Source organism: Lampris incognitus, chromosome 19 (assembly GCF_029633865.1).
Source record: "Lampris incognitus isolate fLamInc1 chromosome 19, fLamInc1.hap2, whole genome shotgun sequence".
Classification (NCBI taxonomy): Eukaryota; Metazoa; Chordata; class Actinopteri; order Lampriformes; family Lampridae; genus Lampris; species Lampris incognitus.
Genome location: NC_079229.1, coordinates 8,830,556 through 8,853,055, shown reverse-complemented (window position 1 = coordinate 8,853,055; position 22,500 = coordinate 8,830,556). Strand labels below are relative to the sequence as shown.

The following is a 22,500-nucleotide window of genomic DNA, read 5'->3' as shown; positions in this document are numbered from 1 at the left end:
AAAGGGGCTGCTGTGTCTTCATCTACCGTTTGTTGTCCATGTCTCTGTGCCAGACAATCCTGGCGGTGAAAGAGATTTGCCACAATCTCGTTTTTTCAACAATCTTTTTTCTACATGATGAAAAAAGATGATGGCTAAATAAGAAAATCCACCTTTCTACACAAAAACAATCTCTCCCCTCAGCTCGACTCGCCATCTTGGAGCCTCCTGAGACGCCGTCTCCCCTTCCCCGCGCCTTCATTTACCCATCATTCGTAACAGACTAATTAATAAAGGGAGGTCAAAGGTCAAAAGGGGTCAACCGGATTATAAGTCTGGCCAGCAGCAAAGTCTGTCCACAGTATGTTGCGGTATGCATTCCATCATATACGGCCATAAAACCGAGGCTGTCTCTGATCTGCAGGGCTTTAAGTCCACACCTCGCTGTAAAGCCTCTAATGTAACCCAGATTCTCCGCTCCGTGCTATGTGGGTTCGGACTCCATCTGTCAAAACATCGTTTCTGTACAGTCCACAACAGGTTTTTGTTCCGAGGGGTCCAACTCACAGAAAATCAATGGATTAAAATGGAGCTGATAAAAGTGTAACTGAACTGAAAGGCTGTGGGCTTGGTTTGTGATTGACGCATTGTGCACATGTCAAACCACAAATCAGCCACACCAGTGCCTGTGTGGAAACAATGAATGACAAACACAGTTAAGATGGACAAGAAAGGGCATCTGGGTCATGTAGCGGTTTATTCTGTTGTCTACCAACACAGGGATCGCCGGTTCGAATCCCCGTGTTACCTCCGGCTTGGTCGGGTGTCCCTACAGACACAACTGGCCGTGTCTGCGGGTGGGAAGCCGGATGTGGATATGTGTCCTGGTCACTGCACTAGTGCCACATCTGGTCGGTCGGGCATCTGTTTGGGGGGCAGGGGGAAATAGTGTGATCCTCCCACGCGCTACGTCCCCCTGGCAAAACTCCTCACTGTCAGGTGAAAAGAAGCGGCTGGCGACTCCACATGTATCGGAGGAGGCATGTGGTAGTCTGCAGCCCTCCCCGGATCAGAAGAGGGGGTGGGGCAGTGACTGGGATGGCTTGGAAAATAGGGTAATTGGCCAAGTACAATTGGGGGAGAAAAAAGGCGAAAAATCCCCCCCCCCGAAAGGATGGACGAGAAAGCCGTTTATCAAATCAAGCCTGCTTTTATCAATGAGTCGGTTTGCTCCATCAAATCAGGTGCATTTCTATTAAATCACTAAAGCCTTTATAAAATCAAGTTCGTTCCAGAGAGCAGATTTATCAGTTTGGTGCTGAGGGAGGCATGTGAGTTTGACCAGTCAGTCTACATGTGTCTTGTGGACTTGGAGAAGGCTTACGACCGTGTACCCCAGGGCACTCTGTGGGGGGGTACTGCGGGAGTATGGGGTACCGGGGCAGTTGCTACAAGCCATCCATCCAGTCCTTGTATAACCAAAGTGAGAGCTGTGTCCGCATTCTCGGCATAAAGTCAAACATGTTTTCGGTGGGTGTCGGACTCCACCAAGGTTGTCCCTTGTCTCTGATTCCGTTTGTGATATTCATGGACAGGATCTCAAGGCACAGTCAAGGTGAGGAGTGTGTCCATTTTGGGAACCTCAGAATTGCATCTGCTCTTTGCAGATGATGTGGTTTTGTTGGCTTCATCAAAACACGACTTCCAGCACACACTGGGGCGGTTTGCAGCCGGGTGTGAAATGGCCGGGATGAGAGTCGGCACCTCCAAGTCTGAGGCCATGGTTCTCTACCGGAAAATGGTGGATTGCTCCCTCTGGGTTGGGGATGAGTTGTTGCCTCAAGTGAAGGAGTTCAAGTATCTCGGGGTCTTGTTCACAAGCAAGGGTAGGATGGAGCGGGAGATTGACAGGCAGATTGGTGCAGCATCAGCAGTGATGCGGATGTTGTACTAAATTTTTGTGGTGAAGAGGGAGCTGAGCCGGAAGACAAAGCTCTCAATTCATCAGTCACTCTTCATTCTAAACCCTCACCTATGGTCATGAGCTTTGAGTAGTGACCAAAAGGGTGACATCTCGGATACAAGCTGCTGAGATGAGTTTCCTCCGTAGGGTGTCTGGGCTCAGCCTTAGAGATAAGGTGAGGAGCTCGAACATCCGGAGGGAGCTCGGAGTAGAGCTGCTGCTCCTTCGCATCGAAAGGATCCAGTTAAGGTGGTTCGGGCCTCTGATTAAGATGCCTCCTGGGCACCTTCCTTTGGAGGTTTTCTGAGCACGTCCAACTGGGAGGAGACCCCGGGGTAGACCCAGAACTCGCTGGAGGGACTACATGTCCAGTCTGGCCTCGGAATGTCTTGGGATCCCCCAGGAGGAGCTGGAGGGCGTTGCTGGGGAGAGGGACGTCTGGAGTGCCCTACTTAGCTCGCTGCCACCGTGACCCGACCCCGGAGAAGCGGCTGATGATGAGATGAGATGAGAAATTTATCAAGTCAACGGCATTTTGATCATTTAACATTTGTGAGTTTGACCTCTAACATCCATGTATCCCCGCTGGAAACAAGAAGGTGCAATATCTTCGACGCTACAATGCAGCTAGTGCAAAATGTTACCACATGTAAGTGAAGGTCTTGGATGAAGTGCGGTGCATCAGACTGAGTTCATCTAGAAACCATTTTGTATTTTGTGAAAGTACTGTCATTGTGGTATTGTTCGACTGACGTGAAATCCCATCTAGGAGTGCTGGTCATGATATTAATGTTGACCTTTTCTTATTATTTTGTCTGCTGTTGGGGTAAACCCAGCTTTATTTTCCGTGGCGAGTGGATTCAGGATTTCGACATCCAGAGTACTATCCGTAGCTGCCATGCGACATTTAGATCCTCACAGTTTTTCTCACCAAACAAGAGGGCGTGTTACCTGCCAAAGTAATGAAAACAACTGACCCACTTATTTACAACCCAATGACAAAACACACCGGCGGTTGGCAGGTAACCGACACTCCTTTCAAGTCATTCTAGCAAGTCAGCTATGGGCAGGTTTTACACGGTGTTACAACATGTAACCCTGGTTTGGAGAGACGGCAGGTCTGAGGGGACTCTGAAGGACTTAACATGAGTCTCCAGTTCATCATAAAGGCCTTTAAAGGACAACCTAAACATAGAGCTGTTACAAGTCCTCCACATGCAAGAAAGCAAGCCGATAATGACGCGAAATGTCACCCCGGGGGTGATTTAAAGACGAGATGGTTTGCATTGTAAACCTTCACAGCGACGGTGTCATCTTGTGCACGCACACACACGCACACATAGACAGACAAACAAACATGCCGCAGACCTACAGGCTTATCTTAGGCAAAAGAAACAGATTTTAAATTACGCTTCCTGGAAATGCCACAGGGCTGCGGAGCAGACGGCGGTGCTGTTGTTGTCCCCACCCTGAGAGAAAGGACCACAGGCTGCTGTTTAGTCTGTGTGTGAGGCAAACCATATGGAAAGAGAGAGAGAACGAGAGAGAGAGAGCGAGAGACGGAGGGAACGAGAGAATGAGTTTGTATGTCTGTGACAGTGTGTGTACATGCATATGACTGTCAGTCTGTAAGTGTATAACTCATCATGTACATGTACACATGACTGACAGGAGCACCAAAAGACGTTTGTATGCACATGTGTTTGTGCTCAAGCATATGAATTATTTGTGTGAATGTGTGTTTCCTTTGTGGATTTATTACCCGACACCTATCTGGATGTTAAAGCATCTGCAGTGTTGCATCATGTGTGGGCATGCATCTTACCCAGCAGTGATAACACATCTCACACGGTCCCCCCACAAGGAAACTCTCGCATCCCTTCCACAATGGCCAGAGAAGGGGGGGGGGGGTTGTAACTGCTAGGGGTTTACGTCTTGCTCACGGACACTTCTGCGGGGGGAGGGGGTTGCTTGGCAACACAGGGGAAGTGAACCCTCTTCCTCCAGGTTGAAGGACTACATACTGCTGTCCTGATGGGTAATTTGGGGACTGGTGGAGGTGTGATGGTAAAAGCCAGTTTGAGGAGCTGGTCTGTGTTAGACCAGGGCTTCCATCCTCTCCCAGCGTGGATTATAATCCAGATTACTGCACACAACCCCCTCCACCACCAACTCAATCAATACACACACACACAACACATTTACAATAATGCGCACACACGCACACACACAGATACAAGAAATCATCCCAAATCTACCCTACTCACACAATCCATACCAACACACACACATACAAACATACATCGTCAAAGGGAAACCCCACCATTTGCACAATACATAGAACACACACACAATTGCTCTCACACATAGATACCCACACAACCACAGTGACCCCTGCCTACACATTTACGAACACATGCACGCACAAACACACACACACACACCATTAACGAACAAAGACCAAGCTTCATACACACAATCAGACCCCCACCCACACACACGCGCACCATTAACACACAAAGACCAAGCTTTATACACACACAATCAGACCCCCCCCCACACACACACACATACCATTAACACACAAAGACCAAGCTTCATACACACACAATCAGACCCACACAGACACACAAACACACTTTCTCCCTTGATAATCACATGCACGCTAGCACACATTGTCACACAAACACATTAACACACCCTGTTGCAACACAATGGGTAATCTGGGTCACTTCTGCTGCCTGTGTGATCCAATGCCCACCAGAAGGCCCTAAAACATCATCAGCCCGTTGTTTGTGTAGCATCATTGTTGGACGGGTACGTCACTGACTGGATTAAACCACATCAGGATCAGTGACAGAATGAGGTGTGTCTCTGCCCATGTAGTATATGTGTGTGTGTGTGTGTGTGTGTGTGTGTGTGTGTGTGTGTGTGTGTGTGTGTGTGTGTGTGTGTGTGTGTGTGTGTGTGTGTGTCTGACCTCCAAACCCTGGTCTCATGGCAAAGTCGTGCTCCTCGATCCTCAGCAGCTGCTCGCTCTTGATCAGAAGTGTCTTGGTGCTGTCCTGCTTCTTCAGCTTGTAGTCTATACGCCTGGGTACGCAACACACACAGACACACACACAAAAACACACACACACACACACAATTTAGTCAGGCTACAAATCTGGAGATCTGCATGGATTTCTGTCATATGTTTTCCTAATATGTTTTCCTAACTGTGTAACTCTCAGGTATGAAAACTGTACAATAGAGTCACTATTGCCACATTATACTATGGTACATTTTGATAACCACTCTTGTTTACATTAGATTTGCACATTCTATAGAAGAAACCCACTATTTATGTTTTCATTTTCCTGGCCTTCTTTGAATAACTACCTTTTCGTAATCTTGCGTTACATTGTGTGTTGTATATAAACAGTCCCCTAAATCCATGTAGTGTGCAACCCTTTATTGACACACCACGGGTGTCCATGGTTTGTATTCTTCTTTAGTTTTAATTTCTGAATCATTTGATAGAAATTTCACTGTCGTTTAAGTTCATTTTTAACACTAGAACGACCGGGATTTCACTCCTACATAAAACGACCATGGACGGTTAAAAAAAAAAGGACTGAAAATGAATACTGAAAGTCCCAAATAACGACCGGAAGTTAAAAACAGCTACAACGACCGTGGGCGGTCATTTTGACCGCCACTGTTTTTAAACTCTATATCCTGTCAAGATAAATGCCCAATTGAGATATTAATGCATTACATATGTTAGTATTGTAGCGAATTCGGGGGACAACGCAACCACAGGAACTGCCGCGGCCGGGAAGCGAACCCGTATCGCCCGCACCGCAGGAGACATCGCTAACCGCCAGCCAGCGGCCAGCGTGTCTTCTTATCCATGTACGTTACAGTATTAAGAAACTAACTGACGCCAAAATTAAAATTTTACCAACTATTCATACTATTTTCCAAACAATTTAAAATGGCCGCTGTCCAACGCCTGCACATCATGGCTGTACTATAGTGGAACTGCATTTTAAAATGGCGCCTATTCATTCCCATGAGAATTTCTCGCCTGGCGCGTACGGATACGCCGAAAAAGTTTCTGGCTTCCGGGTTACATCCGGGTACATGGGGCCCACTGAATATGCGCAGTTGTAGAGCCGAAGGAACGGAGAAGACCGTAGGTTCACACTTTAGCCGTGTAGGCAACTTTCTTTAATCCACGGTAAATCAGAGAGACAACCAAACCCAGCTCGACTGAGCGGAGGTGGCAAGAATAAACAGAAAACTGGCTGGACAACCATAACTTAACCCTGCGTTAACCTGCCAGGGCAACCATGACTTAACCCTTAGTTCCTGGGTTGAATTCTGTCCCCAATACGTGTCCACCACATGAGCCCCCCCAGAATTCGCCCTAGTAATCGAAGTCAGGCAGGCGCGGGGGGACGACAGGCCGTCCGCGGCGGCTCCGGATAACAGGGGCCGGAGTGTCTCTGGGAGGCATTGACGCGGGCCTGTGGAGGTCGGCCTGAGGAGCAGAAGAGGCAGCTCGGGCCTCCACGGGGGGAGGAGGCGGAGCCGGGGGACGACCGCGACGAGGAGGTTGGGCTAACTCCAACGGCTGCGTCAAGTCCAGGTGTGCGGGTTTAACTCGGTCCACTGAAACATGCTCGGCCGTGCCCCCAAAATCCACCACCAGGTGCTTAGTTCCCCGTTCCAGGACGCGGAAGGGGCCGTCATAAGGGGGTTGCAGAGGGGGGCGGTGTGCGTCGTGACGGATGAACACGTAGTCCGCTGACTGCAGACCTGGGGGCACCTGGGACACCGGCGCGCCGTGTTGGGCGGTAGGGACGGGTGTGAAAGCTCTGACCCCGTCCAGCAAGGAGGCTCGTTGGTCCACAGCTGACCAGGGACGCGTTGCATTGGGCATGAAATCGCCTGGGACTCGCAGTGGCGTGCCGTACACCAGCTCCGCAGAGGAGGCTTGTAGGTCTTCCTTCGGGGTGGTCCGCAGGCCCAGCATGACCCATGGGAGCTTGTCGACCCAGTTGCAGTCCTTGAGAGTAGCCCGAAGCGCAGCCTTCATGGACCGGTGGAAGCGCTCACATAGGCCGTTCGCCTGAGGGTGGTAGGCGGTAGTGCGATGAAGCTTGACGCCCAGAGCCTCACCCACAGCACTCCATAGCTCTGAGGTAAACTGTGGCCCGCGGTCAGATGAAAGGTCGGAAGGCGTACCGAAACGTGAGACCCACGACCCAATAAAAGCCCGGGCCACATCAGCAGACGTCGTGGATGCCAGGGGAACAGCTTCAGGCCAGCGCGTAGTCCTGTCCACCACAGTGAAGAGGTAGGTGAACCCATGGGAGGGGGGTAGGGGACCAACCAGGTCGACGTGGACATGGTCAAATCGTCTCTCCGGCACTGCGAAGCGTTCCAGGGGCGCCTTAATGTGGCGGTGTATCTTAGCCCGCTGACAGGCAACACACGAGTCGGCCCACGCTTTCACGTCTCTCTTAAGTCCCTCCCACACAAACTTAGCAGAGGTCAGGCGCACGGATGGCTTACCGCCTGGATGAGAGAGGCCGTGCACAGCTTCAAATACGGGGCGTCTCCAGCTGTGCGGGACGATGGGCCTGGGCTGTCCTGTGGAGACGTCACACAGGAGGGTGACACCCGTGTCGCTGAAAGGAACGTCCTGCAGGCGGAGCCCCGTGTCGGAGGCCCGGAGACGGAGGATGCTCGGGTCCGTGGCCTGGTCAGCGGCCATCTGTGCGTAGTCAAGGCCTAGGTGGACCGCTCCAATCACTGCCCTAGAGAGGCAGTCAGCTACCTGGTTAGACTTACCAGCGACGTGCTGGATGTCGGTAGTGAATTCCGAAATGTAGGAGAGTTGTCGCTGCTGGCGAGCGGACCATGGCTCGGCCGTCTTGGACATGGCAAACGTGAGGGGCTTGTGGTCCACGTACGCAGTAAACTCGCGGCCCTCTAGCAGGAAACGGAAATGCCGGACGGCGAGCCAGAGACCGAGGAGTTCCCTGTCAAAAGTACTATACTTGCGCTCTCGGGGTGTAAGCTGGCGACTGAAAAAGGCCAAAGGCTGCCAAGCCCCCCCCACCCACTGTTCGTGAACCGCACCAACAGCATAGTCCGATGCATCCGTGGTTATGGAAATAGGCGCTGTAGGTGAAGGATGCGCTAGCAAGGTAGCCTGGGAGAGCGCAGCTTTAGTCTCGGTGAACGCACGGTCCCGCTCTGCTGTCCAGTCGACCGCCTGGTTGGGGGACATGCCTTTCAGCGCCTCGTACAGTGGCCGGATGATAAAGGCGGCTCGGGGAATGAAGCGGTGGTAGAATGTCACCATCCCGATGAACTCCCTGAGCGCACGAGCTGTTTGGGGGCGCGGAAAGGCCGCCACCGCTTCCACCTTTGAGGGCAGGGGGACTGCCCCGTCCCCAGTGATGCGATGCCCGAGGAAATCAATGGCTGTCAGCCCGAACCGGCACTTCGCCGGGTTGACGATCAGCCCATGCTGGCTGAGGCGTGTGAAGAGGGCATGAAGATGGGACAGGTGTTCTTCCTCGGAGGCGCTGGCGATGAGTATGTCGTCCAAATAGACGAAGAGGAAAGGAAGGCCACGGAGCACTGAATCCATCAGCCGCTGAAAGGACTGGGCCGCGTTTTTGAGTCCAAATGGCATTCGTAGGAATTCAAATAGGCCGAATGGGGTAGTCACCGCTGTCTTGGGGATGTCTGAGGGGTGCACGGGAACTTGATGATAACCACGGACCAGGTCGACTTTTGAGAAGACGCATTTGCCAGACAGGTTTGCAGAAAAGTCCTGGATATGCGGGACAGGATAGCGGTCGGGCGTGGTGGCGTCATTTAGTCGGCGGTAGTCCCCGCATGGGCGCCAACCTCCATCAGGCTTAGCGACGATGTGGAGTGGGGACGCCCACGGGCTGTCAGAGCGGCGGATGATCCCCATGCGTTCCAGGTGCTCGAACTCAGACTTGGCAATGGCGAGTTTGGCGGGGTCGAGACGCCTGGCTCTGGCGTAGACCGGGGGCCCCTTCGTAGCAATGTGATGCTCCACCCCATGCTTAGCGGTGGGTGCAGAGAAGGTAGGCTGGGTGAGGTCAGGGAACTCAGCGAGGAGGCGGTTGAACTTGTCTGCCTCTGAGAGAGAGTTGGCTAGACCTGCATAGGCCGCTTCCCTCCGCGTACATGCGAAGGAGGAGAAGGTTAAGGCATCGACCAGACGGCTGTTCTGAATGTCCACTAGCAAACCGTAAGCGCACAAAAAATCAGCTCCGAGGAGGGGAAGCGTTACATTGGCCATGACGAACTCCCACGTGAAACGTTGTCCACCAAAACACAGTTCTACAGACCGCACGCCGTAGGTGTGGATAGGGCTGCCGTCAGCCGTCGCCAACTGGGGGCCCCGCTCCCCGCCCATGATGTCGACGTCAGTAGCAGGGAGCACGCTTCTCTGTGCGCCCGTGTCACAAAGAAATCGCCGACCGGAGATGGTGTCGAGGATGAGGAGTAGCCTGCTCGTATCGCCAACACTCATGGCCACTACTGAGTGTTGGCCCTCTCGTTTCCCGTCGGCCTGTAGTTGCAGGGGGAACGGCACCGTTTAGCTTTCGCACCAAATCGAGCGTGGTACATACAGAGTCCAGAGGGCTTGTAGCGGTCTGATGCTGTGGCGCCACCGTCGGGCCACGCCCGCGATGTCGGCGGGGGGCCAGTGAAGGTAGGAGCCAGCACCCCGGCATGGGAGGAACGTTGTGTAGCGACGAAGAATCGGTCAGCCTCCTTTGCCAGCTCACGGGGATCAGTGATGGTGGAGTTAGCGAGCGCAGTCTGGACGTGGGGCGGCATGTTGCGCAGAAACAGCTCCATAAACAGGAAACATGGCTTTTCTTGACCCAGTAGGTTTAACATCCTGCTCATTAGCTCCGATGGTTTGCCATCTCCCAAGCCCTGAATTGCGTAGAGGCGACGTGCTCTCTCCGTTGTTGACAGTTCAAAAGTTTCAAGGAGGATATGTTTAAGTGCGGCGTATTTACCATCGGCCGGTGGGTTGGTTATGAAACCGCTTATCCTGGAAGCCGTAGCGCCCCCCAGCGCTGCCAATACGTAGTAGCACCTGGTCTCGTCTGCTGTTATGTCTCTGAGCGCGAACTGTGCCTCAGCCTGCGCGAACCATGTAGCCGCGGAAGACTCCCAAAACCCCGGCAGTTTAATTGCAACGGCGTTCGTAGCCATAATGTGTGTGGTTTCAGAAAACTTATCCGAAAACCGACGTCGGGGTCACCAGTGTAGAGCCGAAGGAACGGAGAAGACCGTAGGTTCACACTTTAGCCGTGTAGGCAACTTTCTTTAATCCACGGTAAATCAGAGAGACAACAAAACCACAGCTCGACTGAGCGGAGGTGGCAAGAATAAACAGAAAACTGGCTGGACAACCATAACTTAACCCTGCGTTAACCTGCCAGGGCAACCATGACTTAACCCTTAGTTCCTGGGGTGAATTCTATCCCCAATACGTGTCCACCACACAGTAGTGTTACTCCCATCATGCCTCTAGCCTATGAGAACGGCTCGTACACAGCCGTGCCGTCATGCAGAAAAAAAAAAGATTTTTCTGGGCTTTGGACATTTTTTAGAAAGATTAAAACCCAAATGGCTTAAAAATATACAACACAGAGAGTAATAGTTGACCATGATTATAGCTGCAGGTGTCCTGTCAACAGTTTTACAGGCGTCTCTTTTACAATGGTGGTCTATGGGGAAAATGCTTTTCGGGCCGCAGGGGATTTCTCGCTGCAATACCGCGAGTGACCACTGGAAAAAAATTGGTTGCAAGGCTGAGAGGCGGCGCCGTACCCAGTTCTGCTATAATACGTCCCATGCTGTAAATACTGCAACGCCTCGGCGGTAGCCATGGTGCGTCTGTACCCAGACATGTTGGCATTAATCAAAAATCAAGTTTAGACTATTTCTCTGCAGTGGAGGACGCTAGTGTGTTTCTAGGACAGAGCAACGAACTTCGCGAATGAAATGATGCGACCAACACACGTCATAAATAGTGACATAACGCGCATGATCACGCGCAAATTGTAAGCGGTCATTTTGACCGTTCATGGTCGTTTTAGGTAGAGCTTATAACATTTTTGTGTGCAATTGATCTAAAACTCATTTTAAATGCAACTATATGCAATTTTAGGAGAAGTCAGGGAGCGGCAGGTCTGTATCTGCCCCCCCCCCCACAAAGTTATTAAACTTTCAAAATCCAAAAGGGTCATAATGACAGTTATCTTTTAATGTAGTTTTGGTAACACTTTAGTATGGGGAACATAAAAAACTTAATTATTAGTGAATTAGTAATGATCAAGATGTCACTTTAGTATGGGGAACATATTCTAAGTAACAACAACTTAATTTACAGTAATTTAACACTATGAACACTTGTAGTTTTGTGTGTTGTTATGTAAGAACAGACCATATTCATTAAGTGTTAGTAAGGGAGAATAACTCTTCTTGTGGTACTACCACCTTATAAAGGCCATACTAAGCAAAGCATATTGAGATGGTACTACTAATAAGCAGTACTTCTGAGGTTATAGAGGGAAAACTCAATGGCTTACTGGTTGTATAATAAGGCCATGCAGAATAAGGCATTAATGAGTACGTAATAATGACCAATTAAGAGCCAATATGTTGCTAATTTGCATGCTAATAAGCACCTAAGTAATGGTGACTACATTCCCCATACTAAAGTGTTACCGTAGTTTTTAATTAGCGTCACTTCCCAGTGTGAAGTCTCTTTCCCACTCCAATCAAACTCCAAATCACTGTGGATTGGGTGGTGGTGGTGGTGGTGGTGGTGGGGGGGGTTAATGGCTAAAACGTGACAGATAAAACACGGTAGATAAAACGTGGTGAAGTGCCCTCTAACTTGCCCTTGCAGTAGAGAAATCATGATCCAGTGCATTACTGGGTGCCCCACCACATACCGCTGGTGCCCCTGTTTATTTATTTATTTATTTTGTGACCCCTGCCCCTCAAACAGCCTGAGTCTGCCACCGCTCCCACTGCTGGTTGGATGGCTTCATTTTCCAATTACAAAACTTGAGGGCAAAAAAAGTGTAATAAAAGCACAACTTGATAAAGTGTTGCAAACGAAACCGTTTTGGTTTTGTTTTGATTTGTTTTTTTCCCTCCTTTTTCTCCCGAATTGTATCCGGCCAATTACCCCACTCTTCCGAGCCCTCCCGGTCGCTGCTCCACCCCCTCTGCTGACCCGGAGAGGGCTGTAGACTACCACATGCCTCCTCCGATACATGTGGAGTCGCCAGTCGCTTCTTTTCACCTGACTGTGAGGAGTCTCGCCGGGGGGATGTAGCACGTGGGAGTATCACGCTATTCCCCCTCCCCCCCCGACCAGGTGCCCCAACCGACCAGAGGAGGCGCTAGTGCAGCGACCAGGATACACACCCACATCCGGCCTCCCACCGCAGACACGGCCAAGTGTGTCTGTCAGACCAAGCCGGAGGTAATACGGGGATTTGAACCAGCGATCCCCGTGTTGATAGGTAACGGGACAGACCGCTGAGACACCCCCTTCCAAACCGTTTAGCACCGCATGAGGAAGTAAAGCACGAGGTTCAATCCAGTTTACTCACGTCTAGTTAAAATCCAGTAAAGATCAGGTGTAAACGGGGCACGGACACACGGACCCAGTTTAACCGAATCTGGATCAGAACTTAACTGGCCAGTTGGATTCGGTGCTTCATCTGTTCACGCACACACCCACACACTTGTCTTGACTTGTCAGTTTTTTTTAAATGCTTTAATTACAGGATTTAATTAGAAATCACCGACCACAGTCTGTATTTTACTCTAAACCACCACCACCACCCTCCAACCTCTTATCCTGCCAACACTACCTTGGCATTGCTCCCAACACAGATACGCTACACATACTCATCTACATGTATGCGCGCGTGTCACATTAACACACACATACACAGATCACATTACACACACACAAGCCAACACACATTAACATACACGCACAAATCAACTTAGAGAGAAAGACATAAACATGACCTTATGAATTCACGTATACTCACAACTACACACACACGCATACACACACACACACACAAATGAATCCACAATGTCTCACAAATTCCCACATTCACAAATGACCTCGAATGCAGACATAATTACACACAATTACACACACACACACACACACACACACACACACACACACACACACACACACACACACACACACACACACACACACACACACACGCATACACACTATTGAAGAATGTTCCACAGCGGTCCATGGCAGCAGGGTGTGAATACCAGGGCCTAATGTCAACCAAGCCAAGCTGGCAGCAGCATCCCAGATAATCTCCATAGTAAAAGTTCAGTTTACACTTCTTTTCTCATAAGAGCTCCGCTCGCCACTCCTCATCAGCGCGGCCCCGCTGCTGAAAGGAAGAGCCACCTGGAAGCAAAACTGGTTCCTCTCTAAGTGGGCCACTTGATACTAGCAGCTTCCAAAAGGAGGTTACTTTGTTTTCTCTATTTTGTAGCCACTCTCGTGTCTTTCTTATCCACTGAATCAATCAATCAATCAATCAATCAATCAATCAACCAATCAATCAACCAATCAACAAATCAATAAAAATACTTAATATATTTGGTCCATTAAAATACAGGGTGTCCGGGTAGCGTGGCCGTCTATTCCGTTGTCTACCAACACGGGGATCGCTGGTTCGAATCCCGGTGTTACCTCCGGCTTGGTCGGGCGTCCCTGCAGACACAATTGGCCGTGTCTGTGGGTGGGAAGCCGGGTGTGGGTGTGTGTCCTGGTCGCTGCACTAGCGCCTCCTCTTGCCGGTCGGGCGCCTGTTCGGGGGGGGGAATAGCGTGATCCTACCATGCGCTACACCCCCCTGGTGAAACTCCTCACTGTCAGGTGAAAAGAATCGGCTGTCAACTCCACATGTATCGGAGGAGGCGTGTGGTAGTCTGCAGCCCATCCCCGGATCGGCAGAGGGAGGGTGGAGCAGAGACTGGGACGGCTCGGAAGAGTGGGGTAATTGGCCGAGTACAATTGGGGAGAAAAACTGAGAAAAAAAACAAATCCAAAAAAACCCCCAAAACATCAAATCGATTCAGAATAGTTGAACAGAATAACAATACACAGCACGGGTTCTGTTAAGACACAACAGCAAGGCTGAACACCTCATCTGCTTTAGTTACCCTCAGGTTGCGGAGGGGGACCGCTGCATGGTCTGGACCCACATGAGCTAAAGCAAACTCAGCACAGTCTACAACAGACCGGATGAGTGTTCAGACCTTTGCTCAGGGACACCTCAGCAAAGGGAAGGGTTTTTGTTTCTTTCCAAGTTGCGCGAGGGAAAGGGTAAAATATAGACCTGGGGCAAAAAGCAAATGAAAATCCCTGTCGTTAAACAGAGTACAAAGAAGAATACTTGTCACCCTCTCCACCAGGGAAACCCCAGCCCGGCAACACTCGGGATGTACGAGATGTAATTACAGCCTAACGGTGGCAAGCTTTCAATTTACCGTTCGCGCTGCACTGTGTGCGTGTGTGTGGGTCTGTGTGTGCTGGTGGACACACACAGAGCACTCACAGGTGAACATACTTTCTTTTCAGAGATTAAATGTCTGCGGTTTCGGTGGGTGATCGCTGAAAGGCCTTTCTGAAGGCCTACGTGAAAATCCCTGCCACACGGGACACGTGCTCGGCTCTGCCCGGCTCTTCGGCGCAACACAAAAGTGAACCTTCTGTCAACGGCACCATTCAGCCACAGCCTCCTCCCTCCTCCTCCCACACACAGGCAGACCGGCCTGTGCAACCGGTACTGTGGTAGCCATCGTAGAGGCACCTCTTCTCTACCTGCTCCAGGGGGCGCCGTGCTAGCTGGCTCACCTTGCACCCTTGAGTGATCAATGAAGCTACGCAGGACTTACTTGTTTCTAGAAAGGTTTAGAGAGCAAAGCCAGGGTCATGGCCGGATTAATCAACCGGGGGGCCCCGGGGCACGCACGTCCATTTGGCCCCACCACACCCCGCCCCGTCAGATAGGCTACGCAAACAATACTAAACATTGTTAAATGTAAAACTAATGCAAATACCCAACATGGTAGTCGATGCTATGCCAATCTGCATGTAGCTTGGGGCCCCCGCATCAATACAGACTTTGTAGCTTGGGGCCCTGCATCAGTAGAGACTAGCTTGGGCCTTGCATCTCGGTGCAGGGTTGGAACAAACGTCCCTTGTAGGGTATGATTGGTGAGCTCTACTATACGCAAACACAATACCTCTGACCTTTTGGGGCCACTCGTGGTCTGGGGCCCCGGGGCACTCGCCCGGCATGCCCGGTCCATAATCCAGCCTTGGCCAGGGTACAAGGTAAGCTGCAGAGCCCAAGTACCGTGGTAGTCAGGCTGCTGCTGTGTGTGTGTGTGTGTGTGTGTGTGTGTGTGTGTGTGTGTGTGTGTGTGTGTGTGTGATTTGCTCCTAACAAAACAAAGTGGTGGAAGACATCCGAGGAACGGCTTAAACAGGAGCACTTACTGCATGTACTGAAGTAGCGGTTAGCGTTAGCAGCCTGTCATTAGTGGCGGGAAAAGCACTGCTCATGGATTATCGCTAGAAGATATTATCTGTTTGACATTTTGGGTCTTTTTTTTTTAAAGCATTTTGTGACTGAACATTCAAAACATGTTGCCCCCCCCCCCCCGCCCCGCCCCGCCAACAAACAGCTAAATGTGAGACTAAATGTCAGATTGTAAGTGAGTCAGTTAAAAGCCAGGGTCATAAAGTGCTTCGCATCTAAAAGCAAAAATAAATAACAAGAAAACTTTTTTACCATATGAGGAAGTCTCCTGTGGACATACATTTCTTTATTTTTTGTGTGGCTTTTCTCCCCAATTGTACTCGGCCAATTGCCCCCACTCTTCCGAGCCACCAGCCGCTTCTTTCCAGCTGACAGTGAGGAGTTTCACCAGGGGGACGTAGCGCGTGGGAGGATCACGCTATTCCCCCCAGTTCCCCCTCCCCCCTGAACAGGCACCCCGATTGACCAGAGGAGGCGCTAGTGCAGCGATCAGGACACATATCCACATCCGGTTTCCCACCCGCAGACACGGCCAATTGTGTCTGTAGGAACGCCGACCAAGCCGGAGGTATACAACTGTATTTCTGTATATATTTCTGTGTGTGTGTGTGTGTGTGTGTGTGTGTGTGTGTGTGTGTGTGTGTGTGTGTGTGTGTGTGTGTGTGTGTGTGTGTTTTGGTACTTGTCTGTGTGTGTCTCACCCTCCAAACGTGAACTTGCTCTTCTCCCCTAGGAAGACCTCCTTGTGTTTCCGCCGTCCCGAGTTCCGCCCGCCGGTCACCGTGGCGACAAGGCTGGCCATGGCCAGCGCCAGGCACAGCGGGCACCAGGTCAGGACCACCGCCTTCATGTTTCACACTGGGTATCGGCTCTGCGGACCAACTGTCAGTCGGCCCAACCGGACAGGAACATCCTGAACCACGATGACAAGCGTCCAGATGTCCCGCTGTGGTCAGTGACTGGGGCGGCCGCTGGTGTGGTCACATATCCAGGGTGAGTTGGACATAGTTTCCTGGAAGCTGGAAGTTTTTTCCCAAGACAATTCCAAGACTGTAGGCAAGTCTCCACACAAAGGTATCTGGGCACTGCGCATATATCTGAATATATGGTCAAAAGGTATGACGAGAAAAGAAAAGATGAGACCAAACAAGACAAGACGAGACAAGACTACACACATATGTGTCAATATGAGCAGCAGGAGGCCAAAATTCTGATGTTACAGCAGCATAACACTACAAAACACACAACTTTTACACAATAATACACAGCATACACAAGCATAATGGTCACAGAAGAGATTGCAGTGGGATGTGGACAGTATGCAAATGGGAGTAACCAGTTTGCATATATATACACACACACACACACACATTTGCATATATATACATACACACACATATGTATATATAAACATACATATATGTGTATATTTACACATATAGTAGTCATACATACACATATATACACACATGTATACATAAACATACATACAAATATACGTGTATACATACATATATATGACTTTACAGTGTAAAATTTTTGAAGTGTTTTCAAACTATGTTGCTTCTGTATATATACAATTACTTACCAAAGTATGTCTGTATGTGTGTGTGTGTGTGTGTGTGTGTGTGGTACCTCCTACCTGCACCCAGCTCTCCTGGTGCTCACCGACCTGCTGACTCTGTCTGTCACCGGACCCCAGGTTCCCTCGGCGTCGGCGGGGAGCGTCCACGTGCTCGCCGTACGAGCTGCTCTCAAGGAATCCCCGTCTTTTAACGTCTGTTATCCCTGCGCTCCAGTCACTCCTCTTGTCTCCCTCTATCCCTCACTCCCTCTCTTTTATCTGAGTATCTGTCTGTCTCTCTCTCTCTCTCTCTCTCTCTCTCTCTCTCTCTCTCTCTCTCGCTCCATCTGATTAAAATCGATATAAATCTATTCCTCCGCGAGATAGAAGAATGACACTAATTCCACCCAAATCCTCTTAGCCTCCACAGCAATCTTTCACTAACCTACAAACAGTGGGAGGAAATCACAACACATGCACAAATATATACACACAAATAGACACATATGCAGATAAACACACACACATACACACACACACACACACGCACACACACACACGCGCAATCACAAACGAAGAAAAACATGCATACACATACATATATATGGCATCAAATCACCTTCATGAGTCACCCACAAACGTCTGAAGAGCTGATTGTTATTTAATGCCACACACACACACACACACACACACACACACACACACACACACACACACACAGTATGGTAAGTAATTAATGGTATGTAATCACAAACACACTAAACCCCACCGTCGCCACACACACACACACACACACACACACACACACACACACACACACACACATGCACACACACACACAACACGATGCTAGTAATCAGGATTTTCACTATAGGTGATTATATGAGCTCAGTCCACACCTCCACCTGGTGTGTGTGTGTGTGTGTGTGGCATGGGTAAATGTGTCAGGGCTCGTGTGTGTGTGTGTATGTGTGTGTGTGTGTGTGTGTGTTTGTGTGTGTGTGTATGTGTTAGAAAATGAATCAACATGAATAATGGCCTACATAATAACTCCTAAAAAAAGGCCATCAAGTTCTGCTTTAAATCTTAATCCAAAGTGCAGCACTGCCGACTTTCTACTCTCTTCTTCACTGTAGGTCTCACTGTACGTCTCATTGTATGTCTCACTTTGTCTCACTGTACGTCTCACCGTATGTCTCACTGTGTCTCACTGTAAATCTCACTGTATGTCTCACTGTACGTCTCACTGTACGTCTCACCGTAAGTCTCACTGTGTCTCACTGTACATCTCAGTGTCTCACTGTATGTCTCTGTCTCACTGTACGTCTCACTGTATGTCTCATTGTATGTCTCACTGTACGTCTCACTGTATGTCTCACTGTGTCTCACTGTACGTCTCACTGTATGTCTCATTGTATGTCTCACCGTACATCACACTGTACATCTCACTATGCCTCACTGTATGTCTCACTGTCTCACTGTATGTCTCACTGGACATCTCACTGGACATCTCACTGTATGTCTCCCTGTATGTCTCACCGTGTGTCCGTGTGATTCTTGATTTGTCTGTCTGTAAGCTCAGCTCTCTATCTGTCCATCCGTCTATTTCTTCCCATCTAATCAAAACAAATCAATTTTATTTGTATAGCCCAATATCACAAATTACAAATTTGCCTCAGTAGGCTTAACAGCAACACACCATCTGTCCTTAGACACTCTCATCAGATAAGGGACAACTCCCTAAAAAAAACCCTTTTAACAGGGAGAAAAAATAGGGAGAAACCTCAGGGAGAGCAACAGAGGAGGGAGCTCTCTCCCAAGACGGACAACGTGCAGTGGATGGTATGCTTACGCAATTTACACAACATTAAAAGAGGACAACACAGTTATAATGAAATTATAAAATTTATGAAGAATATGATGAGGACGATACCAAGCAGTGTCCAGACGCCATCAGAACAGTCCAGGATCAAGCCACGCGACCACCATCATCATGTAAAAAAAAAAAAAAGAATAAAATTATATGATTAATGAAAAGAAAATGTGAGGAGTGGAAGGGCAGGCAGCATCCAAGTGGCGACCACCATCACCACGGAGACCTGGGAGGAGAACCGACTGCACGTGCACACAAGAGAGACTCACATGACACCATTCACACACAGAAAAAGAGAAAGGAGAAGACATCATTCAGATAGAGAGAAAAGACATGAGAGAGGAGAACAGTTTGCAATAGTCATTAGTCATAATCAATTAAGTCATCAATTAGTCATAATCTATACTCTATAACCTCGTCAGCAGAACAGTGGTTGGTAAATTCACTGAGACAGAAAACCGACCCGTCATGCAGTCCAGGTTGTGAAGCACCCAACTTAAAGGCAACTAATTGTAGGTTAAGGCGAAAATATGAGTTTTAAGTTTAGAGTTAAAGGACTCAACAGACTCTGGTTGTCTGACGGCAGCAGGCAGGTTATTCCACAAGAATGGAGCCTGATAGAAAAAGGCCCTGCTGCCACCAGCTGACTTCTTTTTAACTTTGGGTCACACACAGGAGCCCTGTATTTTGAGAGCGAAGAGCTCGAGATGGAATGTATGGTTTAAGGAGATCAGACAAGTAAGATGGGGCAAGCCCATTTAAGATTTTATAAGTCAACAGAAGCCCCTTGTATTCTGATCTAACATGAATAGGGAGCCAATGAAGGGAGGCGAGAATTGGTATAATATGGTCAAATTTCTTAGATTTAGTTAGGATTCTAGCAGCAGCATTCTGAACCATCTGAAGACCTTTAGTACTAGAATGTGGCAGACCTGAGAGCAGAACATTACCGTAATCAAGTCTGGATGAAACAAATTCATGTATTAGAATCCCTGTGTCAGCCATGGAGAGAAAAGACCGAATTTTAGCTATGTTACGTAAGTGAAAAAAGGCAGACTTGGTGATTTCTTTAATGTGCTTATCAAAGGAAAGGCTGGGAGCAAATGTAACACCAAGATTTTTGGCTGCCACACTTTTTGAAACCACAGAATTGTCGATTGTTATCGTTACTTGATCAAATTGGTGTCTGTGTCTAGCAGGGCCAATGACCAGCATCTCCGTTTTATCCAAATTTAAAAGCAGAAAGTTAAGTAACATCCAGTTTTTCACAGTAGCCAAGCAGGCCTCTAAGTTAGTCATTTGAGTATGATCATCAGCCCTTATAGGGACATACAGCTGAGTATCATCAGCATAGCAATGGAAATTTATTCCATAACTGCGTATAATTTGGCCAAGAGGTAAAATGTAAAGAGAGAAAAGTAGAGGGCCAAGAACTGAGCCCTGAGGTTCCCCATATTGTAGTGAATTCGGGGGGCAACCACAGGAACTGCCGCAGCCGAGACGTGAACCCGTATCTCCCGCACCACGGGCGACATTGCTAACCGCTCGACTAAAGGGTCCGACCCATTAGTCAAGGTTCAACGTGTCTCCTTATCCATGCACGTTACACTACCCCCCTCCTTCGGGAAGCACATCCTCGTGCTAAAGCATATCAGCTCCTTCACGCCTCTGGGTGCATATGCTTCCGATGGCCTTACAGTCTCACATCCCACTTCTGACACCAATGTAGCGAATTCGGGGGGCAACCACAGGAACTGCCACAGCCAGGACACGAACCAGTATCTCCCGCACCGCGGGAGACATCGCTAACCGCTCGACTAAAGGGTCCGGCTCATTAGCCAAGGGCCAACGTGTCTACTTATCCATGCACATTACATTATTTAATGTCAGAAAACTTTGATATAATATTACTATAGCAGACACAATGTGTTCTTCCAGATAATAAGTACTTAAGCCAAGAGAGCGCTAAGCCAGAGACACCAAAATTACAATTTAATCTATCCACTAGTATACAGTGATCAGTGGTGTCAAAGGCTGCACTGAGGTCCAGTAATAGAAGCACAGAAGTGGAATCAGAGTCCATAGCTAGTAAAAGATCATTCACCACTCTGGTCAGAGCAGTTTCAGTGAAGTGACAGGGCCTGAAAGCCGAAAGAAAACCATCTATATGAAAAGGTTCATATAGATGGTTTTCTTTTATATGGGTCGAAAGTTGTTGATACACAACTCTGTCTAGTACTTTAGAGAAGAATGGAAGATTAGAGACTGGTCGATAGTTATTAAGAGACCCTGGATCGAGGGGCAGTTTTTTAAGTAGAGGTTTAACCACAGCTGTCTTAAAACTGCTGGGAACAATGCCAGTGGTAAGTGATAAATTAACAATGTCTAGCATTGTAGGTCCCAGAAAAGGCCAGAGGTCTTTCAAAAGTTTTGCTGGTAAGGGGTCAAGTAGGTAAGCAGTTGGTTTAGAAGCTGACATGAACTTAGTCAAAGTATCGAGAGAGATAGTCTCAAAAGCTGTAAAAACCGGGACTGTCAGTGACTCATTGTATAGATATGAATTTGGTAAGACAGGATCTGCAGGAGTAGCTGGAGTTGAAGAACTAATTTTGTTTAAGATCTCATCAATCTTATTGCAGAAAAAATCTAGAAATTCATGGGCCGTGAATGGTGAGCAGCTAATAGACGGCTGCTTTTTAGTACGTTTAGATATGGTGTCAAAAAGAAATCTTGGGTTATGTTTATTAATACTGATTAAGTGAGAGAGATACATGATTTTTGCAGTAGATAAAGCACGCTTGTATTTCAATAAACACTCGTGCCACGATAGGTAAAAAACTTGCAATTTTGATTTTCGCCATTTACGTTCTCGTCTCCTGCAGCTCTGCTTAAGAGCACGTGTCTGATCATTAAACCAGGGTGTGGGCCCTCTTTAGTCACCTAGCTCTGGTAGTGAGAGGTGCAACTGAATTGAGGAGACTAGACAGGGCCCATATATATAAGTCACTAGTGAAATTTTCAACAGGGTCAGTTACCACAGTGAAAGGAGCCAAGACTTCAGGCAGCTGCTGGCCAAATGCAGCTACAGTGGAGGGACCGATATGGCGAGTGGCAATTACATCTGTGCTGACATTAACTGGACAGGCAAATAATGATTCAAATTTGATGAGAAAATGATCTGACACAGCAGATGTGGTTGGCAAGACATTCAGATCAGAAACAGCCATCCCTTTAGACAAAACCAAATCAAGGGTGTTACCACTGTAATGAGTCGACTCTTGAACAAACTGAGTGAACCCAAAAGTATCAACTAGTCCCAGAAAGGCTTTACTTAGAGGATCAGCAGTCTTATTCAATATTGAAATTCTCAAGAATTAGAATCTCATCAGAGTAAGTAACAAGGCCTGAGACAAATTCTCCAAAATCTTCAAGAAATAATGAG

General features: G+C 48.6%; 2 protein-coding genes across 2 annotated transcripts in view; one reads left to right on the top strand and one right to left on the bottom strand.

The window, feature by feature from the left end:
• Positions 1–16,471, bottom strand: part of LOC130129858 (gamma-aminobutyric acid receptor subunit rho-3) — a 32,066-nt gene extending 15,595 nt beyond the window's left edge. The window contains exons 1-2 of the mRNA XM_056299528.1: positions 16,323–16,471; positions 4,923–5,035 (exon numbers count right to left, since the gene is read on the bottom strand). Of these exons, the coding sequence (XP_056155503.1) occupies positions 4,923–5,035; positions 16,323–16,471 (262 nt within the window). The remainder of the gene's footprint in view (positions 1–4,922; positions 5,036–16,322) is intronic.
• A 73-nt stretch (positions 16,472–16,544) lies between these two features.
• Positions 16,545–22,500, top strand: part of hhla2b.1 (HERV-H LTR-associating 2b, tandem duplicate 1) — an 11,947-nt gene continuing 5,991 nt past the window's right edge. The window contains exon 1 of the mRNA XM_056299887.1: positions 16,545–16,572. Within this exon, the coding sequence (XP_056155862.1) occupies positions 16,545–16,572 (28 nt within the window). The remainder of the gene's footprint in view (positions 16,573–22,500) is intronic.